Raw genomic sequence first — 16,209 nt, forward strand, 5'->3', positions numbered from 1 at the left:
AGATTTGCTTTCAAAGTCTGTAACACCCAACCAACCATTTACCTCTTACAGATGACACATCTATAATTATAGCTTATTGTCATGTGGGTGTTTGTCTACATAATGTGCTGCTTCCGAGGTAAAGACATACTTTAGCTTCTACAGTCAGTAGAAACAATCGTAGTAATCCAGTAGAGGCTGTGTGCTTAAACCAGACATGTAGATGGTGTTATTAAGGGTTAATGATCTCAAATCTCCATCTGCCTTTTCTTGTATGCTGTTAGGGCTTAGCATCAGCAGGGAATGCAAAAAGGAGAGCTTGCGAAGGAGCATTAGTGGCGGATTTCTTTTCACCAGTCAATTCCAGAGCTAACTGTTTGTTTTCATACCTGAGCTTAGCTGTCAATCTGCTGGAACGATGAAGGAGGGAGATGAAATCTCCTGAACAAAACCACAGAGCAAGAAAGGGAGGCCGGCTGGAAGGGCTCCAAACCACAGAAAGTAGCAGATAATGGCAGGCAAGGTGGAAGGAGTAGAGAAAAAAAGATTTTAGACGGGTACTTAGACATTTACAATTATAAACCTCAAAGAGATGCAAAGCCCCCATTTTACACATGATTTAGGAGACGTACAATCATTATATCCCTGTGTATATATGTACATATATATATATATATATATATATATATATATATATATACATGCATGCATGTGTCAAATGCATACAAATATAGTACACAGCGTCCTAAGGCAGATAAGGTTGCTCTCTGTTGCATGCTTGCTATGTGCAGGGTATTTGAGCCTCATACTCAACAGAGCTGTTTAAGTTTCCCTGCTGAGTGCCAGTTTCCCGGACCCCCATTGGGAGAAAATAAAAAGAAGCCAAATGCTCAAGCATTAACTAAACATGAAGAAAAAAACGTGGTTACTAAATTGGAACACAAGCTGTATTCATTCTCTAGGAATTTGCAAAAAATATTAAAATAAGAAAAATGCTTAACATTGTACACTAGTGTTGATATGGCAGCTTGAATTCTGAAGCAGAAAAATCGAGGCTCTTGCACTGTCACAATCAATTTGAGAATGGTGTCCACATGACAGTGGTCGAGTGCACGCAGACAGTCCTGTGGCAGGCAGATAAGTGGAAGCTGTTTAGGAGGAGAACACAGGGCAGGGCAGGGCGGCAGCTGAGACTGATTTGATGCTGGCCCTACCTGTGCTGGCTTTACTCCTGCACTCACAGAAAGGAGTCCACTGTGTGAACACAGAGCCCATATTGTTCAGCCATGAGGGTTGGCTTCAAAACATGATTATTCACTTTAAAATGAAACTTTATTCCTACTGTAATGGCTTCCATATAGTGAGGTTTTGATGCCACTGGAGATGCACAGCACAATGTTGGTGCACACATTTTTGCTGACACTGAAATGAAGAGCTTAGTAGTAAAATAATGGTGTGTTTTTACAACACACTGTATATAAATATTATGTATATAATGTTTATTCAACATACAAAAACATTCACACAAACAGCACAAAACAGTATCTGTCCAGTTGCTCCAGTCAAAAATGCCTCAGTTAGCATTTTCTCCACAACACTTCAGTCAACTGTTTGCCCTGTGCACTCAGGTGAAATATGAGCCACAGTAAATCATTATTCCTCAGGCCACATTTGCCAGATGAATGTATGAGAGTGTTGGACTGTGTGTTTTTCTCCTCTAATGAATTGAGGAATTTAGCTTGTGGCAATGGAGGTAAAAAGGGAACTGCTGTGCTAGTGTATGTGGGTTTGCGTGATAGGGTTCTCTATTTGTGTTTTGAATTATATTTCAGTGGTTTGTCATGGTTTGTTTAACTAATGACTTTTAAAATTGTATAATACATTTCATGGAAACAAGCGTACTACTACTGTTTTCATTTGAAAATAATGTAAAACATTTACGGAGCTGACAAAAACACACCTGTCATTTATTTAAGACAAACTCCCCTAAAAGATTGATCAGCTGTTCCACAGTAAAGCAAATGTTAATACTAAGTATGTTAATGAAGACGACATTTAGATATGAAGATATAATTCACTCGAAACAGATGCAAACAACATCTGAATAAAAGTGCATGCAAGTTAGCAAAGGGAGTTTTTCAGATATCAATCAGTTACTTTCACATTTCTTATGAGACCTCTTGAATTGCAAGCTCAGCCTCCTTTTTCCCCCTCACACTATAATCCTATTTTCTTTTAAAGAGAAATCACACATTACAGTCCAAATAAATTCTGACTGATGATTCCACGTAAAACCTCACACTCTAATTCCACAATTAATTTCCACACGGTGAAATGTAGAATATTAATTTTAAGGTAAATCTCATTCATACTAAATATGCATGGACACTTTTACATTACAATTCTGTAAGAAACTGTGTACAACTTTCAGGGCTTTCATTCTCGACTAAGAATTTTTTTTACGTCATTTATGGCAAATTTACAACAGTGTTTTGTATGAATAATTCTAAAGTTACTTTACATATTCTAACATGAAATGTAATCAGAAATATAAATATTGTAAATATAATATTAATACCAAAGATGTAGCTATTTTAACATACATTTTACAGTGTAGAGTATTTGTCTGGATATTTAATCTGGATATTTAATTGAAAGGTCTTTATTTGTATTGCTTGTTGTACTTTCATGCAAAATACATGTCTTTGAGTTTTTTGTTTAGCAGTCATTTGACGTTTTTTCTTATATTTAATTCTTATCCGCTGTATAGGTAAGACCGATGAATACATGTTTTGTGAAAATACAGAGTTATCATCTAACTCATTCACCTCCAAGGTTTTGCAGACAGTTACTGTAGCTGTTGCCTTGATCACTCTCTTCCAGACTTAAAGCGCTTTGTATGAGAGGGGCCTTGAATTTTTTTTTATTTTAAGGGCACACGGGTGAGACTCATTGCCATCAAATCAGAAAAGATGAATATAAGGATTGGACTTTGTTTTTCTGTCATCTTATTAACTGCCTTGCATAAGTACAACAACGTGCATGGCGGCAGGATCCATGGTTTGTGGCACTGTATTATAGATTGAAAGAATCATTTATTCAATAAATGAAAGACCAGAAGTAAAGTTTTTGTGTAGAATTATTTTTTGTCCCCAGAGTAAATTTCAGGGTCAGTGGCATTCCCTGTGGAGCAATATGTTCAGGTCGAGCCTCGATCTTGGCTTTGATGAAGTACCTTGTCCAGTGTCATGGGTAGACAGTGAAGTGCTGGAGCTTAAACATTAGCATAATTATACTGAAGAGTGAGGCTTCTGCTATCATCAAACTATTAGTCTCCTTCAATGTTCGGCATGAACGGTAACACCACAGTAGATGAAGTGTGCTTTTCTTAATAACCTCTCCGTATGCCAATCAGATTTTCATTTAAAAAAACTAGACCTCGACTGACCAATTTACTTAATTCTATAAAAGTCTTAAAGTCCTATCTGTCAATACTCAAATCCATGTGCACACACATACAGATAGACATATAGAAATGCTGTTGGAAAAGTATAGTCGCAGTCTGCCATTAGCAAGTTAAAAGCTTTCACAAGTCTCAAGCACATCCATTGTTATGATTTTAAACCTTTGACAAGATCTGACTTTTTCTTTAACAAGAAAATGGGCAGTGTCTCAGAATAAAGGTTCATACATTATATGAAAGCATATGGACTGAGGATCATTGCTGCCAGTGGATGACACGTGCTTGTGAGTCAATGCTCATGCTTGTTAATGGGGTTTTATTGGCAAGATTAACAGCTTTTATATCATGGCAGAGGCAGCGAGCCAGGTAAAACAGCTGTTGCTCATATTGTCTCGGTTGTAGGGCATGGAGACGCGTTAACACCATATAACTGGAAACACATATGGTTGAACAAGTGTATATAGCTGTTAAAAGCGTAAGGATACCATAAACCCAGCTCTTGTTATTTTAGCTTGGTTTTCTGCCATACTAAATGTTCAATATGACATTTTACTCTGACCAACGCACAAAACCTTATCATATTCAATATCACAAAAGTGAATTTGGTACAGGGGTGTGCTTGCTTTCATGCGGTTGTTGAATTGGTTTATGGTTTTGAAGAAAGGTATGTGAACAGAAAAATCTTTCTATTTTGAACAGAAAATAAATACCAATAGATGCAACTCAATTGGCTCTTTGTGTTTTACAGAAAAACAGGGTCACACTACCGCGTAGTTCACATACGTATGCATTTACTGAGAGGCATGAGCCTTTTATCGATTGGAGGAGCACGCAACACACATCTGTCGTGTCTAGATTCCCACACACTTTAGGAGAGCAGAGAGAGAGCCTTAGCTCACAAGGCATTCAAGTCATGTGCGGTCTGTGGATCCAACTTGGTACATTTGGAGCATTTAAACAAGTCTTAATTTACTTAGGATGGGCTTGCAGCATATGGAAGCATCCACAAAAGCTGACTGATAGAGAGACAAAGAATTTCCAGTCTTCTGGCGCTAAAAACTCAATTCAGATCTGCTCATAATGGCTCAGCTGTCTTAACCAAAGGAAGGGAAGAGAATAGGGTGCCTTGTGATTTCCCCCCTTTTCACCCTCACCCTCCCTCGCTTTTCTTCTCTTTTTGTGCCTGAATCTTTTATCTGTGTTATTCACTCGGGACTCTTCAAAGTAACAAGCCTCCTTCTTTTTCCCCGGTACTGGTCTTGGAACCCAAATTAGAGACTGCTTGATTAGAGCAGAGAGGAGGGAGCCAAGAGAGAGGGAGATGTGGGTATTGGACAGAACAAATCGCACCCCTACAAAGTGCCTTTTATCCAAAGACCCCAAGGCTCAAATACCCCCAGCCCTCCCCAAGCAACCATGGCTCTGCTTGTTTTCCTCTTATCATTTATTTAGTCACCCGTCGTTGATGTTTTCTGCCCTACTTTGTGGCATTTAAAAGAGGAAGGAATCTCAAAAGGTGAAGGCTGAATGCGTTGAGAGTGAACAAAACTGCTTTACGGTCTCCTCCTCTTCCTATGTGTCAATCTAACATAGCTGAAGTTGACACGGTGGCCTGAGAAAAAAAACAAGAAAAGCACCAGCACAGCTTGACCGCTCACTCCTGGGATCCTCTTCCTGTGTCAGGCTGGTATTGTCCTACTGGGCTTCAGTCATCTAACAGGAGGATGTCACAACATGTTAGGTCTGGGCCGACTGCTTGGGTTTATGTAGCGCCAAGGCATCTTTGGGCTGTCTGTCTGCCGTCGGAAGTGCAATGTGAGGAGACATGTTAACGGGCAGACCCCAGCCCCACTGCTGTTAAAAGCCATGCAATATGCAGGAAACTGCCTCTTTTGTCAGCAGGCTGGTCAGACACAGACCACAACTCTCCTTTTCTGAACCACCCAATAAAAGTTTTATCCGCATTTTAAAGCTGATCCATAATTTAAAGCAGGAAGAAAGAGATTTTTGCACCAACCCCCTTACAAAAAACATATGCGCCTGTTTTTCTGCTAAGTTTGGATGTCTTGATGTTAAAATTCTCCAACCAGCTTTTCATATTTAGATGCCCAAAACGTTTTATTACAATTTTCACTTGTAGCCCAAATTGCAATACAGAGGACAATGTAGACTTTTCATAGTTTAGCTCAACATCAAAACAAAGAGCCCTCTGTTAGTATTCTTTTGGTGTTGGAGCAAGACGAAGCTCTTCACACTATTCTGTTTATATTCCTTCTCTGGACACTTAGCACCAGTCTGCCTGCACAGAAATGCACACAACCACAACATATATGTGCTGTTTATTCAGTTTTTTCAATCTTTTTTCCACAGTGTTGATACTTTAAAACTAGTGAGTGATCTTCAGAAATGTGTACGAAGGCTGAGAGGGCGTCAGTGAGTCCAGATGTTTAGTTTCCAACTCAAGGTCATCTATGCTGCCCTGAAGGCATGATGGCCATCATCTTCATCTGGATGGGAATTTTCTTTCTCTGTTCTTACTTTCTCCCTTCCTGTCTTTCTTTATGTTTTTTCTTTAGTCCCTCGCTCTTCCCTCCCACAGTATTGATAGCCGTGATTTATTGTGACAACGACCGATGTATCTTGCTAGTGACCTGTAAAAGGCAGCTCGTTCATGGACACAGCCAAAGGTTAATAAAATTGGTGCTGATTGTATCAATTTTACAGATAAGCCATTCAGTGTAGTCGGGTGAATAAGAAGTCAATTCAGGCCTTAGAAACTGAACACTGGCCCAATGAATAGCTGCTTTAAGGTGCTTTTTTTTCCTTAGGAGGATAAATGGAGAATTGCAGCTCTCTTCCATTGCAGCAGGCAGCGGAGGCAGAGCGGGGCGAACCGAGGTTCAGACAAGCCTGCCAGTAAATTGCCCTGAATGGGTTCTGGAGGTTGACAAGCCCTATTAAGACAAACGGCTTTCCTCATCGGAGAGATAAAATAAATCAGGTGTTTAGTCAAATTAAAATAGTTTGAGTGGAGAGGGCCCCAGGGAGCTCTCGGAGAAACTCAAGACAGATGTGGCCAGAGACGAGAGGAAGACACCCAGGAAAGAATTCAGCTCCTGCTGGCACCAGGCCAATCTTCACTGTACTGTTATCTGGATCTCTATCCTTTTATCCTTCTCCCTCTTACTGTCTCTCCCTCTTTCTGTGTCTTCTGTCGGTTTTCCCGGCTCTTTTTTTCTTTTTGGTATGTTCTCCCAGATCAGCTTGTCACACAGGAGTGCAGTGGGAGGAGAGTGAGTTACTGTCTAGCCTCTCACTGGCAATTATGTTGGCGGTGTAAGTCAATGGTAGGATCACTTAGCATTGATTAGACGCAGGGAGAGAGCAGTGCAGCGGAGCCGCTCTCTCTCTATCACACAGTGTGGACATGTGGCTGTACAGAGAAGTAAGCCTATTGGTCTATCATTGCTTTTATATTTTTCAATTATGCATACAGTAGCTACAAAGATAATACAAATAAAGAATGCATTGTTCAGTTCTCCTTATACGTAGTTATAGTGCATTCAGAGCACATTTGGTGGTTAAACATCCTTTTTGGTGCGTTTTTTGCCAAATATGAACAACCGTTTTATTTTGTTCCTTCTGTAATAGCTTTCAAGAATTGCCATACAATAAAGAAATGTTGTATTTGTTTTACACTGACTCTTAACACTTTTCTTTATATTCACGCCTGGAAGTCTGACATAAGCTGTCATCTCAGTTTGACAGCTCCCTGCAGCTCTTTGTCTATATGCCGGGAACAATTCCTTCCCTTTCTTCGTGTGAAAGCGGTGAACACTAGCTACACTAAGTAGATATATCTCCAGGCTGTGTGTGACCTTAACACTTTCTAGTGAATTCACTCCAGTTGGTTGCTGCCTCTATGGTTTTCTTTGTACGATATATTGTGTTTGGCACTATAGCACAATATGATGATCGGCTTGTGCAGCATGGTCACTTTTCTAAATGCAGTAGTTTATAATGACCAATGCTTATTGCAAGCTTTTTTTTAAACACATTCGTCAACCCTGTTTTTGTTGTTTAGGCCACTATGAAACCTTTTTAGTATTTCTTTTTTTTTTCAGGTATACCTAGCGCAAACCTATCTCTATATTTATGACTCAGGCTGTCACCTTTTTCCCAATTGTTCCTTTTCACCCCTGACATCGTTCTCTGTATTCCCTCACTAGGAACTCCAGAGAGCCTGGCAGAAAAGGAACACCAGCTCTCTACAATGATCGCCCAGCTGATTAGCCTGCGAGAGCAGCTCCTGGCTGCCCACGACGAACAGAAGAAGTTTGCCGCCTCACAGATGGAGAAACAGAGGCAGCAAATGGAGTTAGCTCGTCAGCAGCAGGAACAGGTAACTGCTCACTGTTTACCTTTTCCAGAGTATCTCCCGTTGCACTCCAGCTATTAGCCTTTTCCTTTTCACCATATTCATATTTCGCACATATTTTCTTCCCTTCCTTTCTTCATTACTATTTAAAATATTCATTCCACACCCTTCCTCCTTTCACTTGTTTACTCTGTTTCCCATTTCATCTCTATAATAAACCCTGTTAAATCATTTTAAAAAGCTTGTCACTTGACTCTATTACATTTCATGCCTGAAATATGCCAATAAAATCTTTCTCCTTTAGAATTTGGAATATTAGATTTAACACATTTTATATTCTACATAACTTCAGATATTTCTGTCATGCTCTTTCGCCCACATTTATGCTGCGTGCTCGGAAAAATGTTATTATGACTTGTACTAACAAATGCGAGGGAATGTGCAAATGTAACGTTATATTAAACATGGAAGTCCTCTATATCTTATAAATCGACTCCTATTAGAACAAGCCTGGCATTAGATTTGCAGCACAAATCAGGCCAATGAGCCATATTGTACAAATCAGCAAATTAGCAGAGGCCATGAAGTGTGTTAATGTCTGGGAAGAAATAAGGACACAAACTATCCACACGGGCGACACTTTTATTATCACCAGCCACCCTAATGGCTATGAGTCAATTATCAGCAAGGAGTTCACTCAGAGTTTTCTCAGCACACTCTCAGACCTTCCCGTGGTAAATGAAAAGATAGACCATATACCTTGGAGTGATGCATTTGGTCATAGTACACTAATAATACATTAACAGTATTGATTTATTTTTCGATCGATGATGTTCATTTGCAAACTACACTCAACTGGTAGACTTTGTGGACATTGCAGCATAAATGAACAGTGATATAAGATATGTTATTATTTGATCTTATTTCAAAATGGAAAAACATTAATAATATGGAAGAGAGAGATAGAGTGATAGGGGGAGAGAGGGAGCCCGCTGAGAGCCAGTATGTCATCAAGCCATCAAGATACAACACAGTAATTAACTGTTGACACTTGTGAGGAAGCCAGCACAAATTAATCTTGACACATTTGCAGACGACCGATATCTTACAGTGAACACTTTGTAATTATATTTAAAAATGAAAATTAAATGACACTTAAAACTAGGTTGTCATGCTCAATGAAGTGGGCATGTAGAAAGGGGGACTACTGGGATTAGAAGGATTGCGGTGTGGCCGCTCGTCACTCAGGGGCGGCAGGGACCCCCGTCACCCGTACATCATAACCACATTCGTCTTTCCTCTAAATCATTTATTATTTTCACCACTAATTTCGACTGTGCAGTTCAACTCAGTTCATTAGGAATGTTTTTTTGTCAGAATAAAAAATAAACGTTATATTATCCTCCATTATTAATCTGCTACATTCTAGTATCCATTATTTTCAGTGTAACTATTCATTTAAAATAGTCTGAATACACGTACTAAAATGTAGCAGTTTGTCTCATGGTGTACCTGCCGTTGCATCACAGTTTCTATCGTATTTAATGTTATACAAAAAAGGAGATTTTTTGTTCTTGATTTTCTCATTCATTTAATTGTTTTCTTTACTTCTGTTTCCAAATAGATTGCAAGACAACAGCAGCAGCTTCTGCAGCAGCAGCACAAAATCAACCTCCTCCAGCAACAGATCCAGGTCAGTGAAAGTGTTTATGTTGGCCTTCTAACACCTCGCACTTCTTCGCACCACCACTGTCACCATGCACCACATGTCTGGATTTAAAATCACAGATCAATAAGATTAGACATTGAAGTAAATATCATTGCAAAATACTGTAAGCCTCTCCTTCTCATCTTTTCTGAAACGTCTTGTCTTTTTATCTGTAATTCTTGTGTCACACTAACATTCATCACTCTCATCAAATGTTAATTGCCTGTTGGTAATCGGGAGGGCTTTAAAATATGGAGGAGAATAATTAGCACATCTTAATGAACAAAAAAAAAAGGTGAGGGAGGAGGGGGGAAACAACAGCTAATGAGTCCTGTTGGAGGAGAGCCTGGAGGTGGGGGACATGAAAGAGGCTGGTAAATGCCTCTGAAGCAAGTCAGTCCCAGCAGGGCGACGTGGCCTGCTTTCACAGCACTGGGCTTCTGAAATGTACATTATCATTATGATGTACAGCTTTTTTACTTCCTAAAGGTCCTTCATTTGTGTATTGATTCAAGCATCTCACAGACATTATCATTCTCATTAGTGTGTGTGTTTTTGTGTGCACCCTATGTGATACAGTGCATAGCGTTGTAATGAGAGACCACCCATGCAGCCTGTAGCTGGCCATGGTCAGACGGTACAGGGTTATCCTGGCAGCGGTCAAGGCTGTGAGCCTGGCTGCCTGCGTGAAGCTAACGTTATCCTGCTGGGTGTGCTTAGTGTCAGGCTCATCCTTCTCCATTCACCTCCTCCTCCCCTGCTTGTTCTTCTCACTGACAACTCCCTGACTTGTCCTTTCATTTTCCCTTTTTTGTTTATCAACATCTTCAAACTTTTACTAGCAACACATTGCTCATTCAGCATCTTTAAGCATTCCTCACAGGAGATACTATTTCTTTTTTGTTTTTCCTTTATGACAGTTCCTATGGGGCATCACAAACAGATTATTTTTATGATACACTTAGGCAAAGCAAACTTCTAATTTCAAACATCAGTTTGAGTACAACAACTGGATTTACTGGCAGGAAATCAAAATGACTCTTTCAAGAGCTCTTTGCAAGAGAAAGGCCATACTGTCAACATGATCTTCTGAATCCACACGCCTGGACCTCTCACTTCAACAGTGGACAGTCTATTAGAAATAATTCCACTAAGGAGAAGCACAGAGCATGACATTCTGTCTAGAAAACACTCTAAAATTGAAGTACCGTATACACTACTGAGGAGCTAGTATTACTCATACCATAGAGGGCCCTTCACTCATGCTCATTGAGCATAAGGGCATAGCCCTTAATGCATCTCACTTTTAAAGGCCCTTGCTTTCATCATGAAGTTAAAGGCAAATTATACCTGAAGATTCCACTTGATACATAGTTTTGAGAGAGGGTGGGGTGCTTGAGAGTGTAAGGGAACGCACTTTTAAATATCCATTTCAAACGCTTGAACAGAGATACAAGTAAAGTCCTTCCATGCAGAGCCTAGTTAGCCAGACTCTCCCTTGACCAATGGGCCACTGATCTTTCCTGAAAAAAATAAATCACATCAACAATTAAACAAAAGACTCCCATGGTTCCCATCTGTTCCACCTCCCATCAGCCTCTGCAGGCTGCACAAAGACTGAATACCAGCCGGGAACAAACATGCATCAATCTCAATACTTCAAATAATTGTGATGCTTTGCAACATTGTTTATCAGCATGTCCTATAAATCAGAAGATGTTCTTTCTCCCTAACCTAGTTCCTGCAAATATCCAGCGTGATGATAGTCACTTCTCTCTAAGTGAAGTAGGAAAGAGAGTAGATAAAATAGAGTCAGGGGTTAGTGAAGCATTTTTGCCACTCTGTTTTCATTACTGCTGCCTCTTAAAAATGCCCTGGCCATCTTAATATATAACAGCTTTGACTTAATTAGTTCTGTAAACAAGCCTCCAGCCTTTATGTCAGAGACTTTTAGCAAAGTGGTAAGCAGTGTTGGGGGATTGAGTTACTCTGCTATTACTGTAGAATGGAGAGCACTAAACTTTATTGAAGACCCCAGTGGCCATCAAAGACCTTCTGTTTTGGCTTCAGGGAGAAAACAAGGAGAGAGTTAAGTTAAGGCCTTGTATTGATGATGTAACTGATCACATCAGTGGACATTGTAAACCGTCCCAACAATAAAACCATGGGGGCTGCGAAGGGAGACTTTTGTTGGCACGCTATGTGTTTTTTTAAGAGTTTTTGCATGTGTATTGAAGGGGATTTGTCAGAAGTATGAAGTTATAGAGATTTAGTTAGTGAGGTTTGGAGCAAGGCAGCTTGGTGTTTAATCATGTTTCTCTTTTGAATAGCCATCTCTCTTTTTATCCTTCCCCATCATTCCTACAAGAGAGGGATAGAGATTTAGACTTTGTCCTTTGGGATTACAATGTCACTTGTTTTAAGATAGCAGATGTTTTGATTGCAGTGTTAGGGGCTTATCAAAAGTTTAAGCTCAAGGCTTTGTGTGTTTTTCCCTCGGCTTGTTTGTATTCCTTCAGTCCATCCTCTGAGTTGAAATCGTCTTGGCACTAATTCAATCCCAGGATGAGATTAACTCTTGATTTAGTTGAACATGTGAAACCCCACCAAGACACATGTGACATTTAAACATTTATATTAGTAGAGAACTAGTTTATCTCACAAGTTACTTATCTCTGTGAGTCTTTGTGTAGGCACATTGCAATTACAAAAAATAGAAATAATGAGCAGACTGTGGTCAGTCTTTCACTCAGGCACACTGGGAATTATTTAAGTCTCCTCTTCAAGGCTTTCTGTTTCATAATCACAGCCGCTTTCTCATGCTCCTAATGGATGAGCAGTGGCCGCAGATGAAAAGATAAACAGCATCATGTTGTTCATCAGAGTGCTGTCTCAGTTGACTGGCATGTTCTTTCATATGGATTTCCTTGCTACATTAAGGACAATATGCATATTACTAATATGGGAGCAGAAATACGGTATCGTGGTAACCACATAACAGTCAATTAAAGTCTTTCTATACACAAAATGAAAAACATTTGGAGCTCCGAAGTGACAGATCTGTCCATAGCCTTGCGGCAATTAATGGTATAACCCAGGTTCAAGCATTCCTCAAGGATGGGTCTGTTAAGATACAACCCCTAGCTTACACTCACACGCAGATACTCATACACATTCACAGAGGCGATCACACACAGGCACACAGGGAGCCGCGCATTGATACACACATCAAGAGAATGAATATTGGCAGAAAGGTCAGGATGAACTTTATCTTCAGAAACAGGCTGAAGAAAACAGAGCTCCCCAGATGAAACAGTGGGACACTTTTCATTTCATTTAAATAACCATTGAAAATATCAAACTGTCATGATATCGTCATTGGGTGAATACACTGTGAGATTTGAGAGATTATACATTTATTTCGAGGCCATCGTCTACCATGTTGATTACAAACCTGCTTTTAAAACCTTAATGATATGTTTTTTTACTGTATTCTGACACACACACACACACACACACACACACACACACACACACACACACACACACACACACACACACACACACACACACACACACACACACACACACACACACACACACACACACACACACACACAAACAAACACACACACACACACACACACATACAATATGCCTCCTACCTTTAACCTTGTGTGTGCAATTATACAAAAACACACATGCAGAATGTTTGTCTTTCTTCCATTTTAAAGAGAAGCCAGAGATAAAAAGAGTAAAAGGCCAATATATTGTTGTCCACTGCACACTTCAAAGTCTTGGAGGATTTCTCACATGTGTCTTTAATGGTGTAAAGAAGCAGTGGGGGGCCTGCAGGCGTTCAATGGTTAGATGCTAAAGGTCCCGAGATTAAAGATGAAACTCAATTACACCAGCATTTAGCAGCCCATAATTTAAAGGTGGACAGTCTGGAGGTTGAGGCGTATATTTTGAGATGAACCTGAGGACAACAAATACACAGACATGTAGTCTGATAGAACAAGCATCTACAGTCATTCTTTAAAAGAGAAGAGGCACATGTTTTCTTTAACACCACTTGTGTTTTACTAAGGACAAAATGATCTTTCATGCTGTTGTTTGCAGTTTATACATTTCTAGAAGATAACAAAAAAACCTGGACAGAAATGTATTGAAGTCAGTTGCACATGTATTTCCCATTTCCCTCTTTTAAAAAAGGAACCTAAGAATACACAGGGGTGGGACTATGATTTTTGTTGCTTCAGTTTGCTCCAAAACGAGTTGACCTATAAATTGTGACAATGTATTTATTTTGGTTCCTCAACCATGCCTGAAACATTGTTTCCAAATGTTAAGGAAACATCTGTAGTAGCTTGGTAAATATTGAAAGCAGATGGTGGTGAAAATTGTTTAAGCTGAATGCGAGTGAACATTTAGCCTGACCAGCAACCTTCGTCAATTTATTCAACAGATTTTGAGTCAAATCCAGCCTCGCTGTAGCTGTGCTATTCAAGGACTTTCACATCCTTGTTGATGTGTGATGCTATTGCAGCGTATGCGCTAAGGACGTTGGGGTCACAGTCTCATTGTAACAGGAATCATAAAGTAAATGTAAGGTATTTGTCACTGAAAAGCAGTTGCCCTCTAATAATTGGTCTGAGTCAAATTGTGTTTATACTTTCCACAAGCCTTACACAGCCCGATGTTTCTATCATTATGCCTTTGAACAGAGACTGTGTCACCATTTCTATGAAGAGCTTATTACCTAAGCATTACAAATGTCTATGTACTTTATTGTGCTAAACACATAGTTTCACATCTCCCAGCATGAACAGTAGACATCTGTAACATTGATGTTTTGTCTGTAGGATAAATTGTTTTTTAAATAGTACTGGTTTGCAAGAACGCCTTTGTTACTAAAAAGAGAATATGCATGCTATTCAATTCAATGTGGTAATTCAAAGCAGTGAGTCTGTTTGGTTTCCAATTTAGAGAAGCAAAGACTCCAAAACTACAACATTATGGTAAATATTTTAAATCAAGCAGATGAGTTTAAATAAACACAGGCTGTTTGGTAATTCCACAAAGATAATAGCGCTAATTTGTATATTCTCAGATGCTTTTGTTGTCTCCCCGGCACAAATGATTATCTCTGTGCGAGACTCTTATTAATGCACTGGCAAAAGAAACCCTCAAAAATAGACATTGTTAAAGAGAATGTGTAAGTCCCCCAATTAGCACAGCTAGATTGAGACAGTTAGCATGATAATAAGAGAATAATAGAGCAGGGAAATGATCATGTGTGAGTGTGTTAAGTGTGCTGCTGTGTGTGCACACGCCTGTGTAGATGATGCGCTGCCAGTGCTTTCCCGTGTGTTGAAAAGCCCTGTGTTAGCCTGCTAGTAGGATTATGTGGGGGCATTAACAGCCTAGTCAGACGGGCTTGGCTCTCGCCCAGGGAGGCTCAGTCCAGCAGGTTCATCCTCCATTTAAGGAGACTGTTAGCTGATGAAGATGTGCACATGCAAGACTGAAGATAAAAGAAAGCAGTGACCTGACTCATTAGCCCCTGTGATTTAATATATTGACACTTGGATACAAATAATTCCATTTAGTGGACTCTATTTGCGGGGAGAGAGGGATCAATTTAATTAGTTATGAAATGTGACTACTTGTCAGTAAGCAGAGGAAATGCTGACGTTAAACAAAGTCATGTGCAATTTAAACAATAAAGCCATTGCGGCCTTGTTAAAAGTTAATGATGCACAAAAAGGTGTAATAGATACAACCTCAGCAATGGCAGTGATGGTGTGCAAATGAAGCTAAGTGGATGAACAGTCGCTCTGTAATGCCACTTGTCTGTGAAAACTAAGTATTGCTTAAGGAATATAAACAGTAGATGATGTTTGAGTGTTCTGGCATATGCAGGTTTCTTTTCCAATTAGGCCATTATTTTATCTCCTGGAATGCACCCTGTATTTACTTAGACATGTGTGTACCTTTATGGTAATGAAGGGCTGCTGAATTGTATTGCTTTAAAATAAAAAAGATGATTAGATTTTGTAAAAACAGAAATTAAAAAATAATTTATATTGTGTAACTTTATTGTACAGCAACTGAGCACAGTTACTGAGTGTATTTAGAAGCAGTCAAATGAAACATATGCTTGTACTCTATGTTGTCTTTGAGGTAGGAATATAGACACACATAGAATCATTATTGATGTAAATAACACAATAAAGCCAAGCTTTGTGTAATTGGCCTTTGTATTCAGACACCTCAGAAGTTTAAGCAGCGATAATTAAGAGGCCCCATCTGAGAGGTGCCACATGAGCGGCTGTAATGTGTGAAATCACACCTGAGGGTCTACTCAAAATTAGTCACCTGAGGGGTTTGTAAAGCAGCCATGGGAAGGGTTCATTTATGACACAAACTCACAGCCCTGTACCAATTTTCACAATTGACAAGAATGACCAAAATAAAAGAGAAGATTACCAGTGATATGTGAGTGTAAATTAGCTTTTTAAATGAACCACAGGGCTAAATAATCCCAATAACGGAACATCTTTTCTTTACGTGATGAATAAAGCATGTTTATATTCGGTCTAAACATCAATATAAGGCACCTGCTCAGAGCTCCACAAGCCGTCCCTGGGTAAAAGCTGAGCGCTTACACTTAACCTC

The 16,209-nt window shown here is 39.5% G+C and overlaps 1 protein-coding gene across 13 annotated transcripts in view; it reads left to right on the plus strand.

Annotated features, from left to right (window-relative positions):
• Positions 1–16,209, plus strand: part of sox6 (SRY-box transcription factor 6) — a 129,546-nt gene that overhangs the window by 67,680 nt on the left and 45,657 nt on the right. For all 13 annotated transcript variants that reach the window (XM_034217729.1, XM_034217789.1, XM_034217744.1 and 10 more), the window contains 2 exons: positions 7,672–7,844; positions 9,445–9,513. In XM_034217729.1, coding sequence (XP_034073620.1) covers positions 7,672–7,844; positions 9,445–9,513 — 242 coding nt within the window. The remainder of the gene's footprint in view (positions 1–7,671; positions 7,845–9,444; positions 9,514–16,209) is intronic.

Source organism: Gymnodraco acuticeps, unplaced genomic scaffold (assembly GCF_902827175.1).
Source record: "Gymnodraco acuticeps unplaced genomic scaffold, fGymAcu1.1, whole genome shotgun sequence".
NCBI classification, from domain to species: domain Eukaryota; kingdom Metazoa; phylum Chordata; class Actinopteri; order Perciformes; family Bathydraconidae; genus Gymnodraco; species Gymnodraco acuticeps.